This window comes from Cervus elaphus, chromosome 28 (genome assembly GCF_910594005.1).
Source record: "Cervus elaphus chromosome 28, mCerEla1.1, whole genome shotgun sequence".
Lineage (NCBI taxonomy): Eukaryota > Metazoa > Chordata > Mammalia > Artiodactyla > Cervidae > Cervus > Cervus elaphus.
The window spans coordinates 40,378,842-40,401,993 of record NC_057842.1 but is presented as its reverse complement, the minus strand read 5'-3'; the positions used below and the strand labels follow the sequence as shown (position 1 = coordinate 40,401,993).

Sequence of the window (23,152 nt, the reverse complement as noted above, 5' to 3'; positions counted from 1 at the left end):
CTCTAGGTTCAGATTAAGATTTTCCGTCAGAAGGCCGCGCAAGTGCACTTGCGCCTCGCCGTTACCATAGCGACTGGGCCTCCGGACCGCGGATCCTCGCTGCCTTGTCAACATCTTTGAGCGTCGGCAGCTCCGGAGGCCGTGGTAACCGGCGGGTAACTAGGCTTTGGAGTGGGATTTTAAAACACGTGTCTTTAAAGCTGTCTTGATCTGTCAGAGGTTTAGTCTTCGTTCACAGTCTTAATGCTTGAGTCAGTGGGTCAAATTCCGTTTATTCCGATTACTTGAGACGCTGAGTTACTTTATCTATTCAACAAGCCCTCTTTTCTGATAGAAAACAGACTGTGGATGAGCACAAAGAAACCCCAGACCGACAGACCTGTCAGGATACTGCCGAAACTAGGTGATTATACCCTCTGACTCAAATGGTGCTTCAGAGACCTAAGCTGTGTATGTTGAAGCCGTATGCTCCCACATTAACTTCTAGGCCTTCTGGGAGATTTAAAAGAAATTAAAACATAGATCCAGCTCCAAGAAGCTTGCAGTCTAATTGTAGATACACACGAAATACTCAAAAAAATTGTGACTATGTTGTGTAGCGCTGAGTATAAGTGTAATAGGCTTCAGTGGGTGAGGATATAAACAAGTAAATAGAAGGTGGAGAGCTGCTGTTCAGTTGATCTCAACTTGCTTTTCTTAGGTTTGGCTATGATTAGCATCCAAGGCCTCCACTTACTGACATTCTGTCTTCCAACCTCTTCACCTAGCATTCAAGTTCATTAGCAAATCAGCTGCTTTCTAGATTATCACAGAGTCTTCCGAAGATTTTTTCCAATGGGTTTGCCACTGAGTAACTTAGATAACTATCCTTGTCCTTAAAGTTTCCAGGAATGATTTTCTTGATACTTGCTGCTTGACTGCTATGCTAGTGACTTACATTTTATGTTTTTATTATGGTAGGACCTAAGTCTGTACAAGTCAGGATAAAACTAGTCACATGGGCTCCAAGTAATCATAAGGAGGGCAGGAATTACACTTTCTGGAAAACAGAAAGCCAGAAATACTTGATGAACAACATTTGGAAGTATACCACAAGCACTCACAAACATGACAGCAAAACACAGTATCTGTGGCAGGCAAGGGAAAAAAAAGGAAAATGACTTTGAATGGAAATGTAGACCTACTCCAAGGGATAAAGAACACTGAAAATGATATATATGTGGGTAGATACAAAATACTTCTCTTGAAAAATTTCTTAAAGAGATGATTGCTTAAAGATAGCAGCAGAAGTATATATAACAACAAAGTAATGCAGGATGTGAGAAGGGAGATAGAATATACTCCTGTAATTTTCTTGCATTAAAAGTGGTATAATGTCATTGAAGGCATGCTGAAATGTTAAGATGTATACCTTAAACCTTAAAGTAATCCAAAGCAACATTCAAGGTTGTATAGCAATAAACCAATAAAGGAGATAAAATAGATTCATAAAATATATTCAGTTGTCTGTTTCAAAAGTACAGAATAAGAACAAAAGGGGAACAAGAAATAGATGGCACAAACAGAATATAAATAGCAAGAAGGCAGATTTACGTTCAGTCATATCTATCACATTGCAGATACATGCATGCTCAGTCACAGTCTGTCCGACTCTGCAACCCCATGGGCTGTAGCCCACCAGGCTCCTCCATCCATGTAACTTTCTAGGCAAGAATACTGGAGTGGGTTGCCATTTCCTACTCCAAGATCATATTACATATAAATAATCAAAACACTCTAATTAAAGTCAGAGATCATCAGGGTAGATTTTTAAAAGCAAGACTTAACTGTATACTGGTTATAAGAAAGCTACATTGGATATAAAGGTTAAAATTAAAACTGTAGGAAAAGATAAATTATACTAATACTAATGAGTAGAAAGTAGCTATGTAAATTTTAGAGTAGATTTCAGAGCAGAGAATATTACTAGGGGTAAAGAAAGATAAGAATAAAAATTTATCCAGAGTACATAATACGACTAAAAATTTATGAGCCTAAAGAGTTTGAAAGTATGTGAAGCAAAAATTGTCAGAATAGAAAAGAGAAACATGTTCATAATTATAGTCAGATATTTCAATATCCTTATTTCAATAATTGATAAACTAGTATACAAAAAATAAGAACATAGACGACTTGAAAAACTGTCAATCATGTAATTACATGTATAAAACACGTCATCCAACAGCAGCAGGATACACATTCTTTTCAAGTGTACACGGAACATTTACCAGATAGTCCATATTCTGGCCATAAACAGGTCTCAGTAAATTTAAAGGAATTAAAATAATACAAAGAATGTTCTCTGATAACAATGGAATCAAGAAATCAGTAACAGATATTAATAACTAGAATATTCCCAGATATTTGAAAACAAAATATCACTGTTCTAAAGGGCTTCTCTGGTACTTCAGATGGTAGAGAATCTGCCTGCAATGCGGGAGACCCAGGTTTGATCCCTGGGTTGAGAAGATCTCAGGGAAGATCCCCTGGAGAAGGAAATGGCAACCCACTCCAGTATTCTTGCCTGGAGAATTCTATAGATAGAGAAGGCCGGTGGACTATGCTTCATGGGGTCACAAGGAGTCTGACAAGACCAAGTATCTATCACTAATAAATAACCCGTAGGTGAAAGAAGAAACCAAAAAGAAAAAGTTTAACTGAAGGAAATGAAAATACAAAATTTCAAAATTTGTGTAATGAAGCTAAAGCAGTGCTTTGATTGAGATTTATAGAATTAAATGCTTATGTTAATAAAATAGGTATCAAATCAATGATCTACACTTCTATTTTAAGAAACTAGACAAACAAAAACAAACCCAAAGTGAGCAGTAAAAAGGAAATGCCAAAGATTGGAGTTGAACTCAAATAAATAGAAAGCAGAAAATTTAATAGAGAAAAATCGCTGAAACCTAAATGTATTTTCCAGGAGATTAAAATTCTTTTGTGGACTCCTTTGCTCATAAGATAAAGTCTAAAATCTTTAACTTGTTTCATGTTCCTGCTTGATTTAACCATTACTTAACTCTTTCTGACCTGGTTTCTTTTTTCTGTTTTTTAGATTTTCTATTTTCCTTGCTGTTGGCGCATGACCTTTGTACATGCTGTTTCCTCTGTTTGCCCCCTTCCCAGATGTTTCAGTGTCTTTGCTTCCCACTCATTTCCACCTAGTTAATGCCTGCTCATCCTCTGTATTTTGTCCTAGTCTAGTGTACTCTCCCCTAACCTGTAAACTCCACTAGGACAGACACTGTATTTGATTTGCTCACTATTTTATCTTTAGTACTTAACACATGCGTGGCTCATGGTGGATTATCAGCAAATACATATTTTTTGTATGAATGAGGTAATTCTACTAATGGATCTTTTTGCTTAGGATGTGACCGGTTTAAACATTACTCTTTTTCTGTATCTCATGAATCAATATCCTGAAGATTGAAAGATCGCTTATTCTTGGGCTTATGAGAATTGAGAGAGAGTATTTAGAGGTTTCACCATTTTTTCGTTGTTGATAGTTTGCATCCATTTCTCTGTGAATATACTCTGATTTATGTACTCATGCTGGATAGTTTCATCATTAAGACTACTTTTTGGTTTGTTTTGTTGTATCATCCATATTAAAGAAGAAACTTGGCACAACTTGTGCCAAATAAACTAGTTTAAAATGATAAATTGGGGGAATTTAAGAACATTTCACTCGCAAATACCTTATTTTGCAGTTTAAAGGTAGTGTCAATATGTCAGTGATTGAAAAGTGAAATCAATGCCTCAACACTCTGATTTTAATAATTATGCAAAAAGATAAGAGAATCTGTGCTGATTGAATTTTTGTATCCCAGGCATTAGCTTTTTATTCCTCAAAACAACTCCGTGATGTAGAATTAGTACCATTTTACAAACTTAGTGATTTGCTCAAAGTCTCAGAGCTAACATGGTGTTCAAATTTAAACCTAATTCTGATGCCAAAAGCCACGAGTTCCACACTGCCACCTCCATAAATAATTCAAACTGTTAAAAAACATTTTGCCATCCTAAGGACCAAATGTTTGGTCCCAGCAATATATCAGCTAATAATGGCTAGCAATTAATCAGTTTATCTGACCATGACAGTTAAATGGTTTCTCTGAGCTAAAATTGTGATAAACTCTTCACAAATAGCACCCTAGTAAGACAGAGAAGGTAGAATTAAGGTTTTGTCTAACTTCAACTTAATTATGTAAAATGCCATTTTCCTACTATATAAAGCATATGAAAACAGAACAGTGGGAACTTAGCATAAAATGTAGGTAGTAAAAAAGACTTTCATTAAATGTGCAAAATGCTCACTAGCATTTAATAGTTCAGTCATTGCTAAGAAAACTGAAAAAAGTTGATTAGCTGAAAAGTAATTTTCTGGCTTAAGAGTTAAACTTGAGTATTACACTTAGTACGGTAAGCTGTTGATACAGAGATTGGGAGAGAGAGGTTGGTCCAGAAGATAAGTTTCAGCTTGATGCTGGCATTACAAATTGAGACATTTTATTCTCTAGCAGGTAGGAAACTGTATGAAAGAATGTCTGCTGTCATAATTTCTGGGTGTCACTGGGCTCTTTGATCATCATTCATTTGGTAAAGATGGTATGAACAGAGGAGAACCTCGGAGTTCAGGGAACAGGAGAGGACCGTGTAAGATGTGTTCTCCCTTTCTCAACTGTCATTATTCCTGTCATTTAGGAATTTCAAGGCTCCTTTGAGGAAACAAGAAATAAGAGGTAGCCCAGGCATTAAAGAGAGGTGGTAGAAAGTCCTGCACAGGAAGAACTAGAGAGAAATTTGTAGAAGTGCAGTTTGAGGCCTTTTCAGTGGGATGAGGAATAGGTAGATTGAATTAACCTGGGTTATTAATTAAGGGAAAGCCTGGGAGACAAAGATAATGAGAAAAATAGCATATGAAGTGAGAAAAATCTCATGTGATTTTGTGCAGATTAGATGGTTGATTTAAAATAGAGATGCAGCATTCATAGGTTAAAATATTTAATATTACTAGAAAACAAGGCCATGACAGCAAGAATAAAACCTTCATATATACTTTAGAGACAATTTTTGGCTGAGTTTTAGCTTGTGCTGGAGCTGTGAATTGTGATATTTTATTTGTTAGCAGGTAGGAAACTATGTGAAAGAATCTTCTGATGTCACAATTTCTGGGTGTTACTGGAACATTTGATCATCATTCCTTTGGCAGTTCCAGCCTTCCCTGGAGGGTCACTAGAAGCAATTGATTTATTCACCTCTACAGGAATCAGACTGGGCCTATTTCGGTAAGTCTTTGTACCAAATTAGCTGAAACTTAATACTTCCATACAATAGTCAAACTAAGCCATAGATTTTTACTATGATTTTACTAACTTGTCATTGAATGTGACATTTTTTCCCCTTAATAATTGATACACAGTCTATAAAAACTACTATAATATTCAAATTCCAAAGCTTTCATAATTTAGTTTTATTATTACCATCATAAATACTTATTAGGCATAGAATACTGCACTAGGCATAAGAAACAGTTATGAGATATTTTTCACTTTTCCTGTCCTTTGCTGAAGACATGTGAATTTATACAAGATAGAGCTACTGTGCTCAGACGGTGAAGAGTCTGCCTGTAATACAGGAGATGCTGGTTCAGTCCCTCGGTCGGGAAGATCCTCTGGAGAAGGGAATAGCAACCCACTCTAGTACTATTATCTGGAGAATCCCATAAACAGGGAGGCTGGGAGGCTACAGTCCATGGGGTTGCAGTGTGTCGGAGATGACTGAGTGACTAACATTTTCACTTTCACTTTCCCAGGCACTGTTCTAGGTATTAAGGATTTAATCCATGGTGACAGAGACATAGAATGAGAGTGGGGGGGACAATAATTAAGGAAAAACATTTACAGAATTTTAGAGCACTGGTTCTTAACAGGTGGAGATTTTTCTCCCCTTTTCTACCAAGAGACATTTGGCAATGTCTGAAGACATTTTTGACTGTCACAACTTTGGGGCTAGGGTGCTATTGGTGTGTAAGTAAATGGAGGCCTTGGATGCTACAGAACTTCCCACGAGGCACAGGACAGCCTCTTCCCTCCTCAACAAAAAATTATATGATCCAAAATGTCAGTAGTGTTGCAGTTGAGAAATCCTGAATCAGTGATGATAACTGTTACAAAGTAGTAATAGAGTGCTAAGAAAACATATAATGAAGGGTTATAAAAGGCACCTCTGAGAAAGTGAAATTTAAATTCAGACTTAATGAATGATTTGGCCCTAACAAGTAAAGAGTGGGAGCAGTGAGGTGGGGAAGAATTCCAAGCAGAGACAACAGTGGGCAGGCAGTAAGGAGCTTATTTTGTGTAGCTGTGTGTGTATCATACATATCTCATATATACATTGCATTATATTTGTATATGTATTTAATGATGCTCAGCAACTGCTGAGTAATAATAATTAACATCTATTGAGCGTGTACTATGTCTTAGGTGCTGCATTTTACATGCATTACTTCATTTAATCCTCATTGGTACCCTGGAGGTGGATACCATTACTAAACTCAGTTTATTTTTGAAAATATACTTGGTTAAGTATCTTTCCTAAGATTACATAGTTGGGAAGTGCCAGAACCAGGATTTGAATCCAGGTCAATCCAAGTCTCCCGTGGCACTTTCTTAACTAATGCACTGTAAATGTGGAGGAGCAGGGTTACCGAATGATCACCAGGGACAGAAGGAGTAGCTGTTGATTACTAGATGATCACCAGGGATAGAAGGAATAGCTGTAGATATCACATAGATGTGAAACGGCTGTGTATCAAAGGAGGAGAAGTGCTTAGATAGGCAGAGAGGCAGGGAGGTCAAGCCTGTTGTTGCCATAACCACTCAAAGTCAGATAGTTATTTTTTCATATAACAGAAATGGACTTCAGTTATGTTAACCATAGGGCACAGTTTAATTTTATCATCTAGTGGCCATTTTAATTTTGCTCAAGACTTAAAATTGTATGTAAGGGAGAGTTGTATAAATAGAGTGTGTATGGTAGATCTTTAAAAATGTCATTTTTCAGAATGTTTTTATGTGCCTGTAGCAGAATTAATGTTAAGAATTCCGAAGAGCTTTCTGAAAACAGTTCACCTCTCATCTCCCTTATTTTAACTTTCTAACCTAGGTTTTCAGTGAATTATGCCTTTTCGGTTTGGGACTCAGCCAAGGAGGTTTCCAGTGGAAGGGGGAGATTCTTCAATTGGGCTGGAGCCTGGACTGAGCTCCAGTGCTGCCTGTAATGGGAAAGAGATGTCACCAACCAGGTAAAAAAGTCTTCTTAACCCTAATAACTGAGGAGACATATAATGGCTATCATCAATACGAGCTTTAGTTAACATTCAATTAGTAAGAAAGCAGCCCTGGAATACTACTGTTATTAAATTGGTATTTTTTATAAAGCCTTTTTTTTTTGTTTTAATGTCGACCATTTTAAAAAAAATCTTTATTGAATTTGTCACAATATTGCTTCTGTTTTATGTTTCCATTATTGACTGCAGGGCATGTGGGATCTTAGGTCCCTGACCAGGGATTGAGCCCACACCCCCTGCCTTGGAAGGTGAAGTGTTAACCACCAGACTGCCAGGGAAGTCCCATTAAATCAGTCTTAACACGGCCTAGGTTTTCTTAGCACAGAGTCTGTGTATTATACCTCTGTAAGTCTGAATGGTAGACCATTTTTTGGGGTAAATATTTATCTTGATTTTTTTGTTTATAGCTTCAAGATTATATAACATTCCATCAAATAAGCAAACCTCAGTGTTTTTTATGTGCAGGGCACACTGTTCTAGGCATAAGGCTATAAAAGATGAAAACTCAGACCTCAGATTTAGTGTCGCTTTGGCTTTTACTTGACATTTGGCAGAAGTTAAGTGATATAGAGGTGAAGATTCTGTGAAACAAAATCATTTTTGCAAAATTGAAGAAAACTATAATAGGAGTTTTTCTGCTGTTTACCATAGCAAATAGTATATTGTTTGATTTCTCATGGCTTGGAAAGTTTCAGAACACGAATTTAAACTTGATAAGGGAGGTACTTTAAACATCAGAGTTCTTCAGGTATAAAACAGATGACTGTGAGAAATAGTTATCACTAGTCTTTAGAAATGTTTAAGGTTGGGTTATTGTTTGGTGGGGATGTTAGAAAGGAAATTCAAGCACTCAGTGTATTTTTGGACTAGATGTCATTTAAAGCTCTTTTAAACTTGAGAGCCTATCGACATTTGAATAGTACATGGAATCATATGTTCAGTTTTATATTTTTCCACAAATAGTCTAGTTTTTAAATCACTCAACTGGAGTGATTTTAAGATGCATATACTATGAATTGCCACAGTATTGTCACTTAGGTTTACAGCTATGCACCGCCCCCTCCACTTTTCTTGGCTATTAAGTAATCACTGCATACCTTTCAGAATGAACATACGGAGGGTTATCTTTATATTTATAAATATCCTTTGATTAAATGTATGGCACACCATTTAGCAACAATTTCTTTGCAATGTAAGTCTAAAATGTCTGCTCCGTTAGTGCTACTGTGTTATAATTATTTTCTGACATTGAGAGATTTCAAAATGACTTAGCTGAATATGCATTCAGACTTTGGTGCTCTGAAAAAAATTTCCTTTTTTATATCTAACTACATGTCATTTGTTGTTTTATTTAGGCAGCTCCGAAGATGCCCTGGAAGTCATTGCCTGACCATAACCGATGTTCCCATCACTGTCTATGCAACAATGCGAAAGCCACCTGCACAAAGCAGCAAGGACATGCATCCCAAATAGCACCGTTAAGTCTCTTGTAGAGGTCTGACTAGGTCAAGGGTAATGGGCCAGTATCATCTTATGATCTGGTAAACAAATAAAGGCGGTGGCACCTTTGGATGATGACAGTAGTTGAAATGTTTACTTTTAGTTGGGAAAGACAGAAATGTAGCCTGTAAAACGTGTGCAGTGATAAGTCATCAGTTATGTCTGATAGATAAGACAGAATAATATTTCACAGTTAGAAAGGTCCTTTGAGATCATCTTGCTCACAGTGGATCATTAATATCAATAATTCATGGTGAAGCTTAAGTCACCTTGATTATCAGACAGGAAGGGCTCCTCCTCAATAATTAATGTGTTTTGGGCTGGTTTCCTTTGCTTATATTTGAATTGCTACTTAGCCAAACCCTTTCACTTGAATTCCCTAAGCCACTTTCTGTCTTTTGATAATGTTCTGCTCAGGAATGATTATACTGGGAGAGAAACGGAGCCCTGTGGGTTATGCATTTTGGAATAATACCCAAGACCAAAGGAGATTCTTAGTCCATGGTTAATCTGCAAAGCATATGCACTGCTATCATAAGGGAGCTCAGGTTTTTGGTTAACTTTATTATAATGAGGTCAAGGCTATGATTCTAACCCCAAGGAATAATGATGTCTCCTCGTCACCCTTGACCTCATGTCCTAGCCAGTCATCTTGAAATTGTCTGTAGTTAGTATTGCGAAACTTCAGATGGATCTTTTTATTTGATTAGACTTAAGGTTCAGTTTTGAGGTCTAGGCCAGCCTTTTCTGTTTTCTTTTTCTTCTTGTAATGGTTCCAAGAAACTCAGCTTGCTTTCTTTTCCTCTTGATGGTTGCTACCCTTCATGCTATAAAATTTTCTTTTCTCCAGGAGACTGACTTTAGTGTCAGATAGTTTCCCCAGTTTCTTGTCTACTTTCCTACATTACATAAGGCTTATACATAAGCCTTCTTAAATGAAAGGTTTATTAGCTATAGTTACATGGACATAGATGCATCTGTGCTACATGAGGTGAAAAGAAAAACTTTTCATCAGAGATTTATAAATGGAGAAATTCTGAGAGCTCACATAGTGGTGAGAGGTGTCTGAATTCCAACCAGCCAGATTGGAAAGACTTTGTGAACATGTGTGGCATTGAATAGAGACCTCAGAAAGGTCACATATCTTAGTAGGAGGTCTAAACTAGCACTAGACTAAAAACTAATATACGTGAACATTAACAAAGCTTAAAAATAAGACTTGAATCAAGGTGATTCATGAGTAACTTAATTATCTGCCAAAAAAAAATTTAAGACTCCTTAAAGGAAGAGAACAAAATCCATAAAGGAAATTGACCAAGGCTGAGGAGAGCATGATGGGAACGGAGAAAGGAGTCGTGAAAAATTCCTCCGAGCTCATACAAGGCTGGGAGTAATTTGTGTTTCAACCATAGTGGAAAGATCATTTAATGATATATCAGTTAGATACTGCCTCAGTGTGGGTGGGTCTGGAGTGGAGGATAGCTGTGGACTGAAGGCTGCTCTGAATCTGCCCTAACAAAGCTTAAACTGATTCCAAGTAACTAAACTGCATCCAAGGAGGGGAAATAACCTGCCCATCCCATGATTTGGCAGATTATCAGGCTTTCACCTCTAAAACTCATCTACAACTCTACCCACACCATCCTGCCCCCGGTAGTATCCTCTGGGAATGGTGTCCTCTGGTGCTATGAAGTTTATAAATTGAGTGACCTTATCCATGGTAGCCAACATTTTCGTCTACTTTTCAAGACTTGAAAGGTTACTAAAGACTTGAGGGGATGCTTGCCTCTCTGACATGATATGCCATTTTTTTCCTTGGTATTCTATACTAAGTCGCTTCAGTCATGTGTGACTCTTTGCAACCCTTTGGACAGTAGCCTGTCAGGCTCCTCTGTCCACAGGATTCTCCAGTCAGGAATACTGGAGTGGATTGCCATGCCCTCCTCTGGGAATTGTCTCTGTAAATTCAGGCAAATCAGAGATCCCTAGGGCTCAGGGGAACCCAAGTGGAGGAGCCAGTATCACTTTTTCCTTTTTGAAGATTGCCAAGTACTTTGTAAGTGATTGCCCTGGGAGGCACGATGAGGGGGTAACTTTTATGGAAAATTTGCTTTCCTGAAATTTATTCAAAGAGTATTTATTGAGCACATACCTACATGTCAGGTACTGTTCTAGGTTTTTATAGCACATCAGTGGATAACAGACAAAATTCATGAAACTTGACATGCAGGACAGTACCGCTACTGTTGCCTTTCCTTACACAGACTGTGTGTGTGTATGTGTGTGTGTGTGTGTGTCTGTGTGTGTGTGTGGTATGTGGTGTGTGGTGTGTTGGGGGCATTGTGGTTTTACTGCTTATACCGAAATGATCTCTCTGAGCCAGTCCTAAAGAGAAGGGATTGGCTTCATGCCTCAGTGTGGTGAACCTGAACTGTGTATTTACTGCTTTATGGTCTTAGTTGAAGTCTGTATTCACCGAATAAGGTAAGCAAAGACCCTACTTAACACCCTGTACTGCCATGTTATGTACAAGGAAATAGGGCCCAGGGAACAGAAATAGCTCAGTGTCTTCTGAGATGCCCCCTTACAAACTGTGAGTGCAGAACTGAGGTGGTTCTTAACGGACAAAAGGTGTGTGTGTGGGGGCTAAGTTGCTTCAGTCATGTCTGGCTCTTTGCGACCCTATGGACTGTAGGTGGATGTATGTTGTATGTTTATAGAATGAGAAGTGTGTGTCTGTAAATGTGTATGGTAAGGACTTAAACCCATACTTCTAGATGAGATCACTTGTGCTTCAGCTTTTATTGCTGTGTGCTTGATACTTTGTGCTTTGCAAGTCAGTTTCATGAGAAAATGTTCAGTTGTTGGAACTCATCTTTTCACACCACTTGATAACGGGATGTTGCTTCACTGTAAAGCTGTTGGAGGGTGCCCTCTCCCAATCAGCTGTGGCCATGAGATAAGGACGGTAAGGTACAGGCCGGAATAGGGCTGCTCCTTCAAACTGGGGCTATGGGAGGCCTCATTTTGAAGGTGCTTTGAACAGGCAGGGGTCATGAATGACAACCAGTCAGAATTACTCTAAACATCCATCCATGTTTCTCTGTATGAAGTTCCAATATACCATGATTAACTAAAAGAAAGGACAACTCCCTAGATGGAAGTTGAGAGAAGACAGGCTCCCATCTAAGAACTGAATCAAGCTTTTATAAATGGTAAACTCAAAAGTTTCTGAATGTCATTGTGTGGTTGTTAACCAGGTCAGCAGATAGGGGGTCAGTAGATTTCTTCTTTGCCGAGCATAAGTGTGAAATACTAACTGCAAAGAAGTGGCCTTGTAATTGTAGAGAAGACATTAAATAGAAGAATTTTTGTGGTTCTGGTCTGCATACATGTGAGTCTGTGTACACACCAGCTGGAGCTACTGGAGGTCCAGCCAGTCTGCAGCTTGGCTGGTGGAGTTGACTTTGGGCCACTGCTGAGAATGAAGGGACAGAAGGGCCCTCTAGGATGTCTCAGGAAAATTTTGGGAAAAGAAAATGGCAGGGTGTTTCAGAGCTACTGCCTTCTGCTTGGATCTAGTGTAGGAAATACTATGAGGGCTTAGTGTGTTTGAAGCATTGGTTCAACCTATACTAGTTAAGGCCCTACTGGATTCAGTCTTTAGCCCAGAAACTGCATTAGCTCAGAACCCCTTAGCTTTCAGAAGGTTTTGTTTGGTCTGCCTAGCGTTTTTGTCATTTTAATTGCTGTTGTTTTTAGTTACTAACTGAAAAATCAGGCCATTTCAAGCCCCTCAAATTTCACATTTCCATCTTCTTTTGGAAACTCTGGCCCTTTAAGACTTGTGTTCTTTTATGGTAATAATTGGCCGGGTACCTGCTGCCCTTCTAATGAGCCATGGCAAGTGCCCTTTTGATTTTCTGTCAGACCCAACCAACTTCACTCTTATGATATCTTTCTGGCTTGGTAGGTGGTTGAGTTTGTGACTCCAGCTTTGGAGACCAGCTGAGGGTTAGCCCGATGGCAGACAGTCCCCTGGAGGCAAGAAGGAAGGGGACACTCAGGCTGGCTCTGGAGGTAGGCAGCAGTCCTGGTTCCGATTCTGGCTCCTCAGTCTAGCTGAATGACAGCTGGCATGTCATTTAACAGTTCTACATCTCAGGTTTCTCATCTGCACATGCTGCCTTGTAGGATGTGTGATGATCAAGTGAAACCTACTTCAGTTTACCTTATTGTGAGGCTGGCGCTTAGTAAGTCCTCTATGAGTAGATATTCGCTATTTTCCCTGATCATCATCATCATTATTAATGTATCAGAGACATGAGGGTAGGAGGGGAATGTAAATAATTACATATATATATGTAAGAGATTATTTTATTTCCTTAGTAATTCCTCAAAACATTTTATACTTCCTCCCCATACCCCCAGTTACTCCTGTTACATACCTTCAGTCCTGTTGATATGAGGGCCTATTTTCTCATTTTGTCTTCAACGCTGATTTTCTTTCCATGTATAATTCTTTTATTTCAGTTTCTATATTTTAATATCCTATCAGCTAGTAAAGCCAATTTTTCCTTTTCAAGATTTTATTAATATATATACCTTAAAATGATTATAACATTTTATAAATAAGACTATTTGTGTTGCAGGTATGTGGGGAAAAAACTTTTAATAAAAGGACTTTTATACATTTGAGTGGATGCATGATTTTGTCTAACTCTTTGCCACATAATGTCCTTCATGATTCCTACAAAATGCACTGTAACAATATCCTACAAGAACCTCTCCTCACACAATTTTATTTTTCTTTTAAGGAAGTAAGGGGAAAAAAGTAAGCATTTATTCGATTGAGGCATTCTTTTTTTTTTTTCTTATCTGGAAACAAATTACCATTCTGATAATTTGTTAGAAATTTATTTATTAAACCTTGATAAGCCTAAAATATTTTTGCTATCCTGATAGACCAAAGTGGTAAAAGCAAATCTGATCATCTAATTTTAGGCAGTAAATCTTTTCAGGATAAAGGAAGTATACTAAAGACAGTTTGGTTTAAGTTGAATGTTATCATCCCTAAATGAAAGAGGAATCTGAGGATCTAGCCACACTTTAAAAATATGTGCCAGTGTTTATTTAGAATCCCTTCTCTTTTATTAGAAACAGGAACAGGAATTTCACCAGCAGGAAGTTATAAAATACAGGTAAGTTTAATGCTCCTTTGACTGTTATCCATGGCAGACATTTTGGAACCAAGGTAAGAATCCAAGTAAGAAATAATAAACATCCAGTCCCTGATGACTCACTGAAGTCCTGCTCAACTAGATGAAAGCTTCTACTGAGAGGAAGAACCGCCACACCTCCTGGCTGGCCTTGTATTTCTTTCAGTGCTCTAAAGAACTTTGTGTTGGATAGCTCTGCTGCGTCAGGCTGCTGGACAGGAGTTGATGCTCACGGCACCGCTGACCAGGGCTGCTTTACTGAAGCTCACCGGGCGCCCGTCAATCACGAAGTGACGGATGCAGCCTGTGAAGGGCCTGCCAGGGGCCAAGCGTGGTGTCAGTAGAGACTCTGGAAAAAGAAATGAACACCGAGTTTGCAATCAAGGCATCCCAAGCCCAAATACTACTTGGTGGCAAAAACATACATCATAACCACTTACATTATCAAGATGATTTACATGTCAAAGATGGAATATAGTAATTTTTTTTAGGAACAGTATCTGCTTTTGAAATAATATGCACATGTAGTAATTTTAAAGTTTTGAGTATAATTCAGCTGTGTAATTATCACTGAAATTTACCACTGAGAAGTAAACTCTCAGAAGTGAATTTTCAGGATTTGCTTATGCTTTTTAGAGTTAATTTCACCTGGGCCTCCCTTATTTTGTATGATTTACTCAGACAGAAGAAAGAAAATTCAGCTTCTAAACTCTTCTTGGAATTGGTTAATGTTTCTGTTTAATTCGTATCATTACCCTTCATCCTTAATCCTCCACATTTTTGCCAAGCTCATAAAATATAATGAGAAAATAATGAATTCAAATAAACTAAATTTTAATTTTCCTGAGCTCTCAGGGTTTAAGAACTATAAATAGGATAAAGATAACTAGCCAAGTCTTTGTGTGGGTACAGGTGCCCTGGGGTATGCCAGAGGAACTTTCTCCCCTTATCTTAATTAGAGATCTGGAAGAAGCCTTGTGCTTATTAATTGTACAGACACAATTAAATGTGTTGAAATGATAGAAGCAATATAATTTAAAGCAATTTAGGGAGCTTAGGAATATCATGAAATTAAAATACATTTAGTCAAAGTTTATTATTATGTACAAAATAGCTATGTGAACAGTGAGAGAAAAACATGGAAAACACTCAGTAATCAGTAACTTGGGAAAGAACATAAAAAAGGACAGCAAGTTAAATACCATCAAGGGGCTGTAATAAGTTTTCTAAGCAATGTAGATTAAGAATGCAGAAGCTTTGTTTATTGAAAATAAATCATGGAAATAGCATTTCATATTTAGAATGATAAGCATCAAGTTTTAGATTTGGAAGGGGCCTAAGAGATCAATTCCCCTTGTCTCTAGTGTGACTTATTGTCCTTCAAGACTGTACAGTGTATGTATGTCATCAGAATAAAGAGTGAACAGGAAAGAATATAAAGGGTAAAACATCCCTTTCTTCTGTTCATTTTAGATACTAGTTTTAGAACATGGATTTTGAATCTACCCAGGCTTACCACTGTTTGGTTCATGGGGGACAAATTCTAGAGGAAACAGTTCATATAGAAATTATGGTTTGCATAATTCACTATACAATTTATTACAGTGGTGGCAAAGTGCCCCAGAACCCTAAGTAATTGATTAATAAAATCAACACATGATTTCAAGAGCAAACATTCCTCAGGTTGAAAGCTTGACTATATACAGAATAATGCAAGATTTTCAGCAGAGGAATGAATAGTTGCTAACTCAAAAACTTCTAATTTTGATTTTTAAATGATCATACAATAAAGTTGAATTTTCTGATACAAAGTTCATGAATTTCAATGCATTAACTCTTTGTTGATAGAAATAGTGTGTTACCAGAGCTCTGCCTGGTATAAGAGAGCTGGTTGGGATTCTAAGATTTCAGTGCATACAGTGGTTTCATTTATGCCTAATTTCCTTTAGTTATTCTTTTTCATGCCCCAGTTTCTGATGTGATTTTAGTGGAGCTAATCTTGAACAGCTCAAAAATTATGTAATTAATGATGTTCATCTTAAATTATACTTTTTTTTGTCCTAGACTTGCTGCATGATCTGTAGATGGAATTAAAAGCTGCAGTGGTGCAGAGGGCTGGTGGGTAGGCCTCACTGGCCTTGCTTGTTCCTATGTGCTGGCTCATTAGCTCAAATTTGCTCTTCAGGATATGTCTCAGGCAGAGTTTGGCTTCAGGTACATCCTGCCCAGCCAGTCTGTGGAGCAAGTCTTGTAGTGAGAGATGGTGGTAGTGTGTCATGCTGGAATGAGACTCAAAAATACAGAAATGAGAGGGAGAAACATGTCTGAATGATACAGTAAGCACTCTGGGTGCAAAGTAAAGAACAAATGCTGTAACTTCCGTGAGGGAGGGCCATGCTTGTTGGGTCCATCTCCTGGAGCCTAGCACAGTGCTTAATAGACACTCAGTATCCCAGGTGGAGCAAGAGGTAAAGAACCTCCTGCAATGCAGGAGACATAAGAGATGCAGGTTTGATCCCTGGGTCAGGAAGATCTTCTGGAGAAGGGAATGGTAACCCACTCCAGTATTCTTGTCTGGAGAATCCTCATGGACAGAGGACCCTGGCGGGCTACAGTCTATTGGGTCACAAAGAGTTGGACACGACTGAAGTGACAGCATGTATACGTTTGCTGTGTGATGAAGTCATGCTCTCTGGAAGCAAGGAGTATGCTATTTAGCTTCAACAATATTCTGCAGTGAGTGCCATAAAAGTGATATTCAGGGTGGGGTGGGGTGGGGCATGTGTGTAAGAAGTATGAGCTGAATCCTCAAGGTCAATAGGAGTTAAGTTGGTGGAGAAGTGGGAGAAGCAAGAAAGAAGAACATTTTCTAGAAATTGAGGCCTTGTGCTCTTGTGTGAAGGCCTGGAGCAAAGTTCACTACTGAACATTCAGAGAACTGCAAGCCCCAGAAGGCAGGGGGAGGCCCTAGGCGCAAAGGGGCAAAGAGGGGAGAGAGAATCAGGACCTTGCATGCTGGGCTGACTTCGATCCTGTAGGCCTCTGGGAACCTGCAATATTTTAAACTATGTTGTGATCTCCAGGAAGAAAGCAATGTGCAGAAATGGAAGGACTGACAGGATCCATCTTCCGCACTGTACCTGCATGAAGTGCAATGTGGTCTTTGCCAGTATTTCAGAACTGAAGCCTGGAGCAGGAGGAGAGGACTAAGGAATGGAGACAGGAGTGGATAATAGAAGTAAAGGAGAAAGATTGCTTTTGGAGGGTCTCCTATTTCATCAGTGAGTTGTTACTGTCTATACTGGCATTTTTAAAAATCCACATTACAAAGCAGAGGACTGCTTAGTTGGTACTATTTTGTGAGTACCTAAGACTGGATGCTTAATGTTTCTCACTCTGTTGGTTAAAGCATTATTTGCCTTTACATGGGTCAGTCTAAAATAGTATAGTTAGGATGCTAGGAAAAACTAGGTTAAGTTTTTCCTTTAAATCTTCACCAAATTCCAGTTGTAAAAGCTTGGTTTTTCCCTCATGCTACATTTATCATTCAGTTTTCCCAAGTGAATGAAGTGTGTGAAATAAACACTTTCAACAAAAGGTCATGGTCCCTGCTTTAGAGGCTTAAAGTAATTGTGGGGGGTCCATAAGTGCCCCATCACCATCCGGGACTATCCACCATTCTTGGCAGATGACAGCACTGGTGTTACTGATGATGTTTACAGAACTGCAGCTGGAAACCTCTCTTAGGGAATGTCACTATGTAGGAACAACAGAACTTATGGTCTGCAGCTGTTTTCACGTTTCACACCAGTCCTGGACAGGAAGAACTGCGTATTCTCTCTTAATGTGGAAGAGGAGCAATTGTCACCAAACTTTTAGTCTTCTAAGGTTCTCAGATCCTACAGCAGCAATAGCAAATGAGTTTTCTTTGTGTAAGAAAGAAAACAGAGTGTGTTTTGCTGTGTGTATGTGAGAGACGTGTGTAAAGAGAAGAGAAAAAATTAAGCAGCTACAGCAGAGGGACAGTAGTACCTACTGTTTAGAATGCTGCATGTAGTTCTACCTGGTATTTTGTTTTGATCCTTGGATGTGCTGTGCTTAGTAATCATCAGTATACATTTTCCTATGAAAGGATGTGTGTGTGCTCAGTCGCTCAGTCATGTCCGACTCTTTGTGACCCCAGGGACTGTATCCTTCAGGCTCCTCTGTCCCTGGAATTTTCCAGGCAAGAACACTGGAGAAGGTTGCCAATTCCTACTCCAGGGGATCTTCCTGACCCAGGAATTGAACTCACATCTCTTGTATCTCCTGCACTGGCAGGCAAATTATTTACCACTGCACACCTGGAAAAGTCCCCTATGAAAGGATATTGTATATAAAATTCTTGGAGTTACTAGGTGAATTATAAAAACACATAGCTCAACTCTTAATACTGTAATAACACTTATGAGATTTTAAGTGTTCTTTTGGATTTGGAAACTCGTCACTTTAAATAACTCTTACCTGGAACACCTCCAACAAACACAGGCTCCCTGTGATCAACTGGTTTTGGATTTAGGGGTCCAACCACGTGGTTCACTTCAGAGTCTACATCCAACTGAACCACATTTGAATCTCTAATAACTGAAATACAGGGAAAAGAGTGGTCATAAGTGATATTGAGGTGATTAATTTTCACATGAAAGGGAATAATTTATTACAGCAATAGCTTTTATTTATTCCAGAATAAACCATACACTTCCCTCTAATCACTGAAAACATCAATGTCTAACCAATCACTAAAATTTTCCTTTGAAAGGCAGAATATTTAGAATACTCTTTCTGATACTTTTTCTTTGCTTTATAAATAATTCATTATTTAAACAATTCCATAAGACTATTCTGGCAGCATTAATATTTTCAAATCACATGTGGATTCAATATATGCATTTTAGTATATTAACATTTGATTCTCTTTTCTTGACTACTTTTAGACTGTCAGTTATTACATATTCTGTCATATAAGTTATATAGACTAAGTTCTTTCAAGTCAGCATGTCAGAGGTGGGTGTATAGGCTCACTTTATCAGGGAAATCCAGGACACGCAGCTTTCCTCACCTGTAATTCTGTGCCATCTGCCATCACAGAGACTCTGCTTGGGTGTCACTGAGGTGGAAAAGTCTCTGATGCCATTGTTGACTTTCACTATGACCTGCAAAAGACAGGGCACATTGTGGAATTTCATTTCATTTCTCCTCATTGAGATAAGATGAGATTTCTTACATTTACCACAGGGAAGCAAAACTTTGAACATCCAGATATTAGCTTTGCAATTTGAACACAAGGGGTCACTCTTCAGTAGATTAGCGAAAATGTGTTCCTCAGAAAGAGAACAAAATAGAGACACCAGAGAGAAGAGGGGGCAGAGGAACAACAGTAAGATAGCAATGAACTCCTTTAAAGATGGAATGTGCTGTACAAGGCAGGCAGAGGTACTGATGAAGAGCGTGGACTAGAGCCGACTGCCTGGGCTCATACCCCAGCGCGCCCGCTTCCCTCGCTCTGTGCCACGTTTTCTCATTTGCAAAATAAGAGTGATAACTGTAATACTTACTTCACAGAGTTACTGGGACTAAATGAGTTAATCCATATAAAGCATTTAGTAACTGACACACAGTAAGCACCATATAAGGATTTGTTTTCATTGTTATATGGTTTCATAGAATATACTGGAACTCAAATGAAAATCAATTATGTTACATTAGGGACATTGATGAAAATATGCTTCATATTTATTTGAATACTCTCATGAATGTTCTTTAGTATTATTTAAGGATGAAAGTGGTGTTTAATTATAACAATTTTTTTTTATTTTTAGCAGGTGAAAAGAATGTATGTATGGTATGCATACATATTACAGACAGATGAATGTTTGCTGCTTCCATTTGTTGTAAAAAATTCCTCTTCTTATTCTTTTATTAAAACCTTTTAATTATTGATTTTTTGGCTTTGTCACAATTTCATGGCTCTTTGCTCTAATCAAATCAATTCCCAACATGTGAATCTGAATCCAAATATTGCCTGCATTTAAATTTTATGTTATAGCTTCCCTGTTGTTTGTTTTTCCCCTCAGTTAGGAAAGATCGATGAAATATTCTGTGAAATAAAACTGCTTCAGATCTAGAATACAAGGTCAGAGAAGACAGACTTGTTAAAACTATTTTTAACACACTACCTGCCCATTTTTCATGTGAACATTTAGGTATTCCCCATTGACACTGTGGCCGTGAACAAGGGTTCCAGAACTGCTTCTGGGACGGACTTCAAATGCAATCTCAAACTTCAATCCAATATTAAAAGACTCATCTGTGGAGAGAAATACTATTAGTTCTCAAGAACAGCAACCTAAATTTTGTAACCATGGCATGATTTTGTAATTGCATATTTTTGCATCTCTTTTGGAAAATTTGACTCATTTTTCAGTAGATAAGTAGAAAGTGTCATTTTCCACGTCAAACACGCTGGAAAGCTCTGAGCGGGTCTGAGATAACTAGTATACCATCCCTGTTGTGGAGTGCGGGGTGGAAACAGCATGCTGAAAATACGTCAGGGCTATGGGAGCTCAGATGAGGAAAAATTGGTTCCAACTAGCAGGACCATTTATTACTTCAAAAGTGAGAAGCAGGAAAGAGCTAACTAGGAAGAACTGGTCTGAACCCAAGTGCAGAGGCTGGGACGTCTGGAAAGCACGGCAGAGGCCAGTGGGGCTGGACCGTGCCCTGCGAGTGAGGGTGAGGAAGGGTAAGTAGGGAAGGCCAGCAGGAGCCACACGGGGAAGGGCTCCAGGGCTCCAGTAGGAAGACAGACTTTATACTGCAGACATTGAGCAAGGGAGCTGACTTCATCAGATCTGTATTTAAAATAATTCTTAAAAAAGATCACTGGAGCCAGTGCTGTAGAACATTTGGGAGGAAAGAGAAAGAACAGCAAAAGCGGTTAGGAGCTGTTTTTGCAGTGATGCAAGAAAAAGAATTCTTCTTAAGAATAGCTGTGTTCACTCTAAGAGACTCACTGCAAAGCTGGGCATCTTAATAATGTTCACTTCACGCATCTTTTTATAGGTCACTTTTTAAAGTTTTCCTGCTATTAATGCTTATTGAGAATATAAACTGTGCAGGTTGCTATGCTTTTCAGGCTGTCAAAATCTTTCAGTTCTTTTCACTGAAATTCAATGAAAGGCAGAGGAATGTGCCTGTTGCTGTTTTCGTAGGGATAAAGGAGGAGGAAGGAAAGTAAAATCGTGAACTAGACAAAGAGGAAATATTGCCTCCGGTTATTCTGTTGGACATGGGGAAGGTTTAAGAAGGGATAACTGGCTGCACTGTAAGGTCTTTATTCAGGGCATGTTGAAAGCAGGAACATTCTCCTGTCTTCTTTCTCAGCACCTGTGCTGGTACCCTCCTCACACCTAATGGTTGCTCTATAGAATGCTGTTGGAATGGACTGGATGGTGATTGTGTGTAGTCTGTTTAGGATTTTATTTCCTTATTTTTAGAACTATTATGTTCCATCACTTGGCACACGGACTGTCATACCAGAGGCACATAATAAAAACTTTGTTGAGTGTGAGTAAGAGCTGAGAATAAAAATCCAGAAAGAAAATTTTTTAAGGATAGCTTTGTCTGCTGGAGTTGCTGGAGAGGGGAGGAAGTGGAACTTTCCTTAGTAGGAATAATGGGTGCTGCTCAGAAGGAGCAGAGAAAAACCCAGTGTGTGAGGTAGCCGAAAGCCCACACAGGTTAGACCACGGTGCAGCACAGAAAGTCTAACGGAGCCAAGATGGTCCATCCCCAGAGGGATGGCAGCTGTGGAAGCACTGGCTGGGGAAAGCAAACAGGGGTTGGCATGGTCCCTGTGTCTATTTGGACAGCAGCAGAGGAGAAAGGTGGTCCTTATGAAAAGTGACCATTTTTCAAGGGCTGAGTTTGATATTCTGGTTTTTAACTTTGGGCCCAATATCCCTGTTAGCCATCTCCAGGAAAGAAGTATTTCATGATTTATGTTTTAACATAAGTCATTGTTACCTAGGACCACGTAACCTCCTTCTGTCGAGAAGTATGTTCCTGTTTCCATTGGACCTTCGAAACAAGGAGTCACGCTAAATGTCTGAGAAGCGGAGGTGATGGAGGCCCCATTGAGCTGAAGATTGCTGAGGCAGCCACTGAAGCTGTAGACCGAGTTTATCTGAGAGGAGAAGACATTTCTTAAAATCCATTTTCTCAACACTCACAGATACACCAGTGAAGGGATCTGTGTCCTGAGAGGAACCCAGTAATTTCTTGCCCTATTGGTTTTAGCTATCTGAATGATCAATCATTTTCTAGGCTGTTGCTTTTTAAGAGCTCTTTGAAGCTAGAATTCTGTATTAGATAATAACAGCCTACCATAATTAAGGTATAAAAATTTCAACATTTTTCACAGCAAGGTAAATTGCAGCTGTGGTTTTCAAACTGAATTCGAAATATTCTCATTTGTTTTTCTTTAAGAAAGACAGCTGTGCCCTAGATCACCTAATGCTGATGAGGGCTAGCAAAGAACTAAACTTTTAAATCTACCATGGTTAAATAAACAGTGGAGAATTTGCTTTATTGGCTTGTGTTTGAGCATTTATCATACCACAGGATGTGAAACACGGGCCACTTTAGATAACCGATTTCACAGTTTTAGAAATCTTTCTTTTAAAGAAGCTGTTATGGAATTGGGGCTACTCATCTAAAATCAAATTAAATATGAACATTTCCCCCCATTTTTGCTTTACACACACCATATTAATGGATCTTTGTTGTTGTTGTTTAGTCGCTAAGTTGTGTCTGACATTTTTGCGACCCTGTGGTCTGTAGCCTGCTAACTCCTCTGTCCATGGGATTTTCCAGGCAAGAATACTGGAGTGGGTTGACATTTCCTTCTCCAGGGGATCTTTCTGACCCAGGGATCAAACCTGAATCTCCTGCATTGGCAGGCAGATTCTTTACCACTGAGCCACCAGGGAAGCCATTT

At 38.7% G+C, this 23,152-nt stretch overlaps 2 protein-coding genes across 18 annotated transcripts in view; one reads left to right on the top strand and one right to left on the bottom strand.

Annotated features, from left to right (window-relative positions):
- The first annotated feature begins 10 nt into the window (after positions 1–10).
- FAM229B (family with sequence similarity 229 member B) lies at positions 11–8,974 on the top strand. Of its 15 annotated transcripts, none has more exons than XM_043890057.1 (5): positions 27–144; positions 335–403; positions 5,258–5,333; positions 7,213–7,351; positions 8,752–8,974. In XM_043890057.1, exons 4-5 carry the CDS (start codon positions 7,227–7,229, stop codon positions 8,867–8,869), a joined length of 243 nt encoding a protein of 80 aa, XP_043745992.1. In that variant the 5' UTR covers positions 27–144; positions 335–403; positions 5,258–5,333; positions 7,213–7,226; the 3' UTR covers positions 8,870–8,974. The 15 variants fall into 15 exon arrangements, with proteins under 15 accessions (XP_043745983.1, XP_043745992.1, XP_043745989.1 ...); XM_043890054.1 differs by having other exon boundaries at positions 5,177–5,333; XM_043890055.1 differs by having other exon boundaries at positions 5,174–5,333.
- A 5,050-nt stretch (positions 8,975–14,024) lies between these two features.
- LAMA4 (laminin subunit alpha 4) overlaps positions 14,025–23,152 on the bottom strand; it is a 141,991-nt gene continuing 132,863 nt past the window's right edge. For all 3 annotated transcript variants that reach the window (XM_043890041.1, XM_043890043.1, XM_043890042.1), the window contains 5 exons: positions 22,180–22,339; positions 20,331–20,461; positions 19,214–19,307; positions 18,619–18,738; positions 14,025–14,464 (listed from right to left, as the gene is read on the bottom strand). In XM_043890041.1, the coding sequence (XP_043745976.1) occupies positions 14,319–14,464; positions 18,619–18,738; positions 19,214–19,307; positions 20,331–20,461; positions 22,180–22,339 (651 nt within the window). In that variant the 3' untranslated portion in view covers positions 14,025–14,318. The remainder of the gene's footprint in view (positions 14,465–18,618; positions 18,739–19,213; positions 19,308–20,330; positions 20,462–22,179; positions 22,340–23,152) is intronic.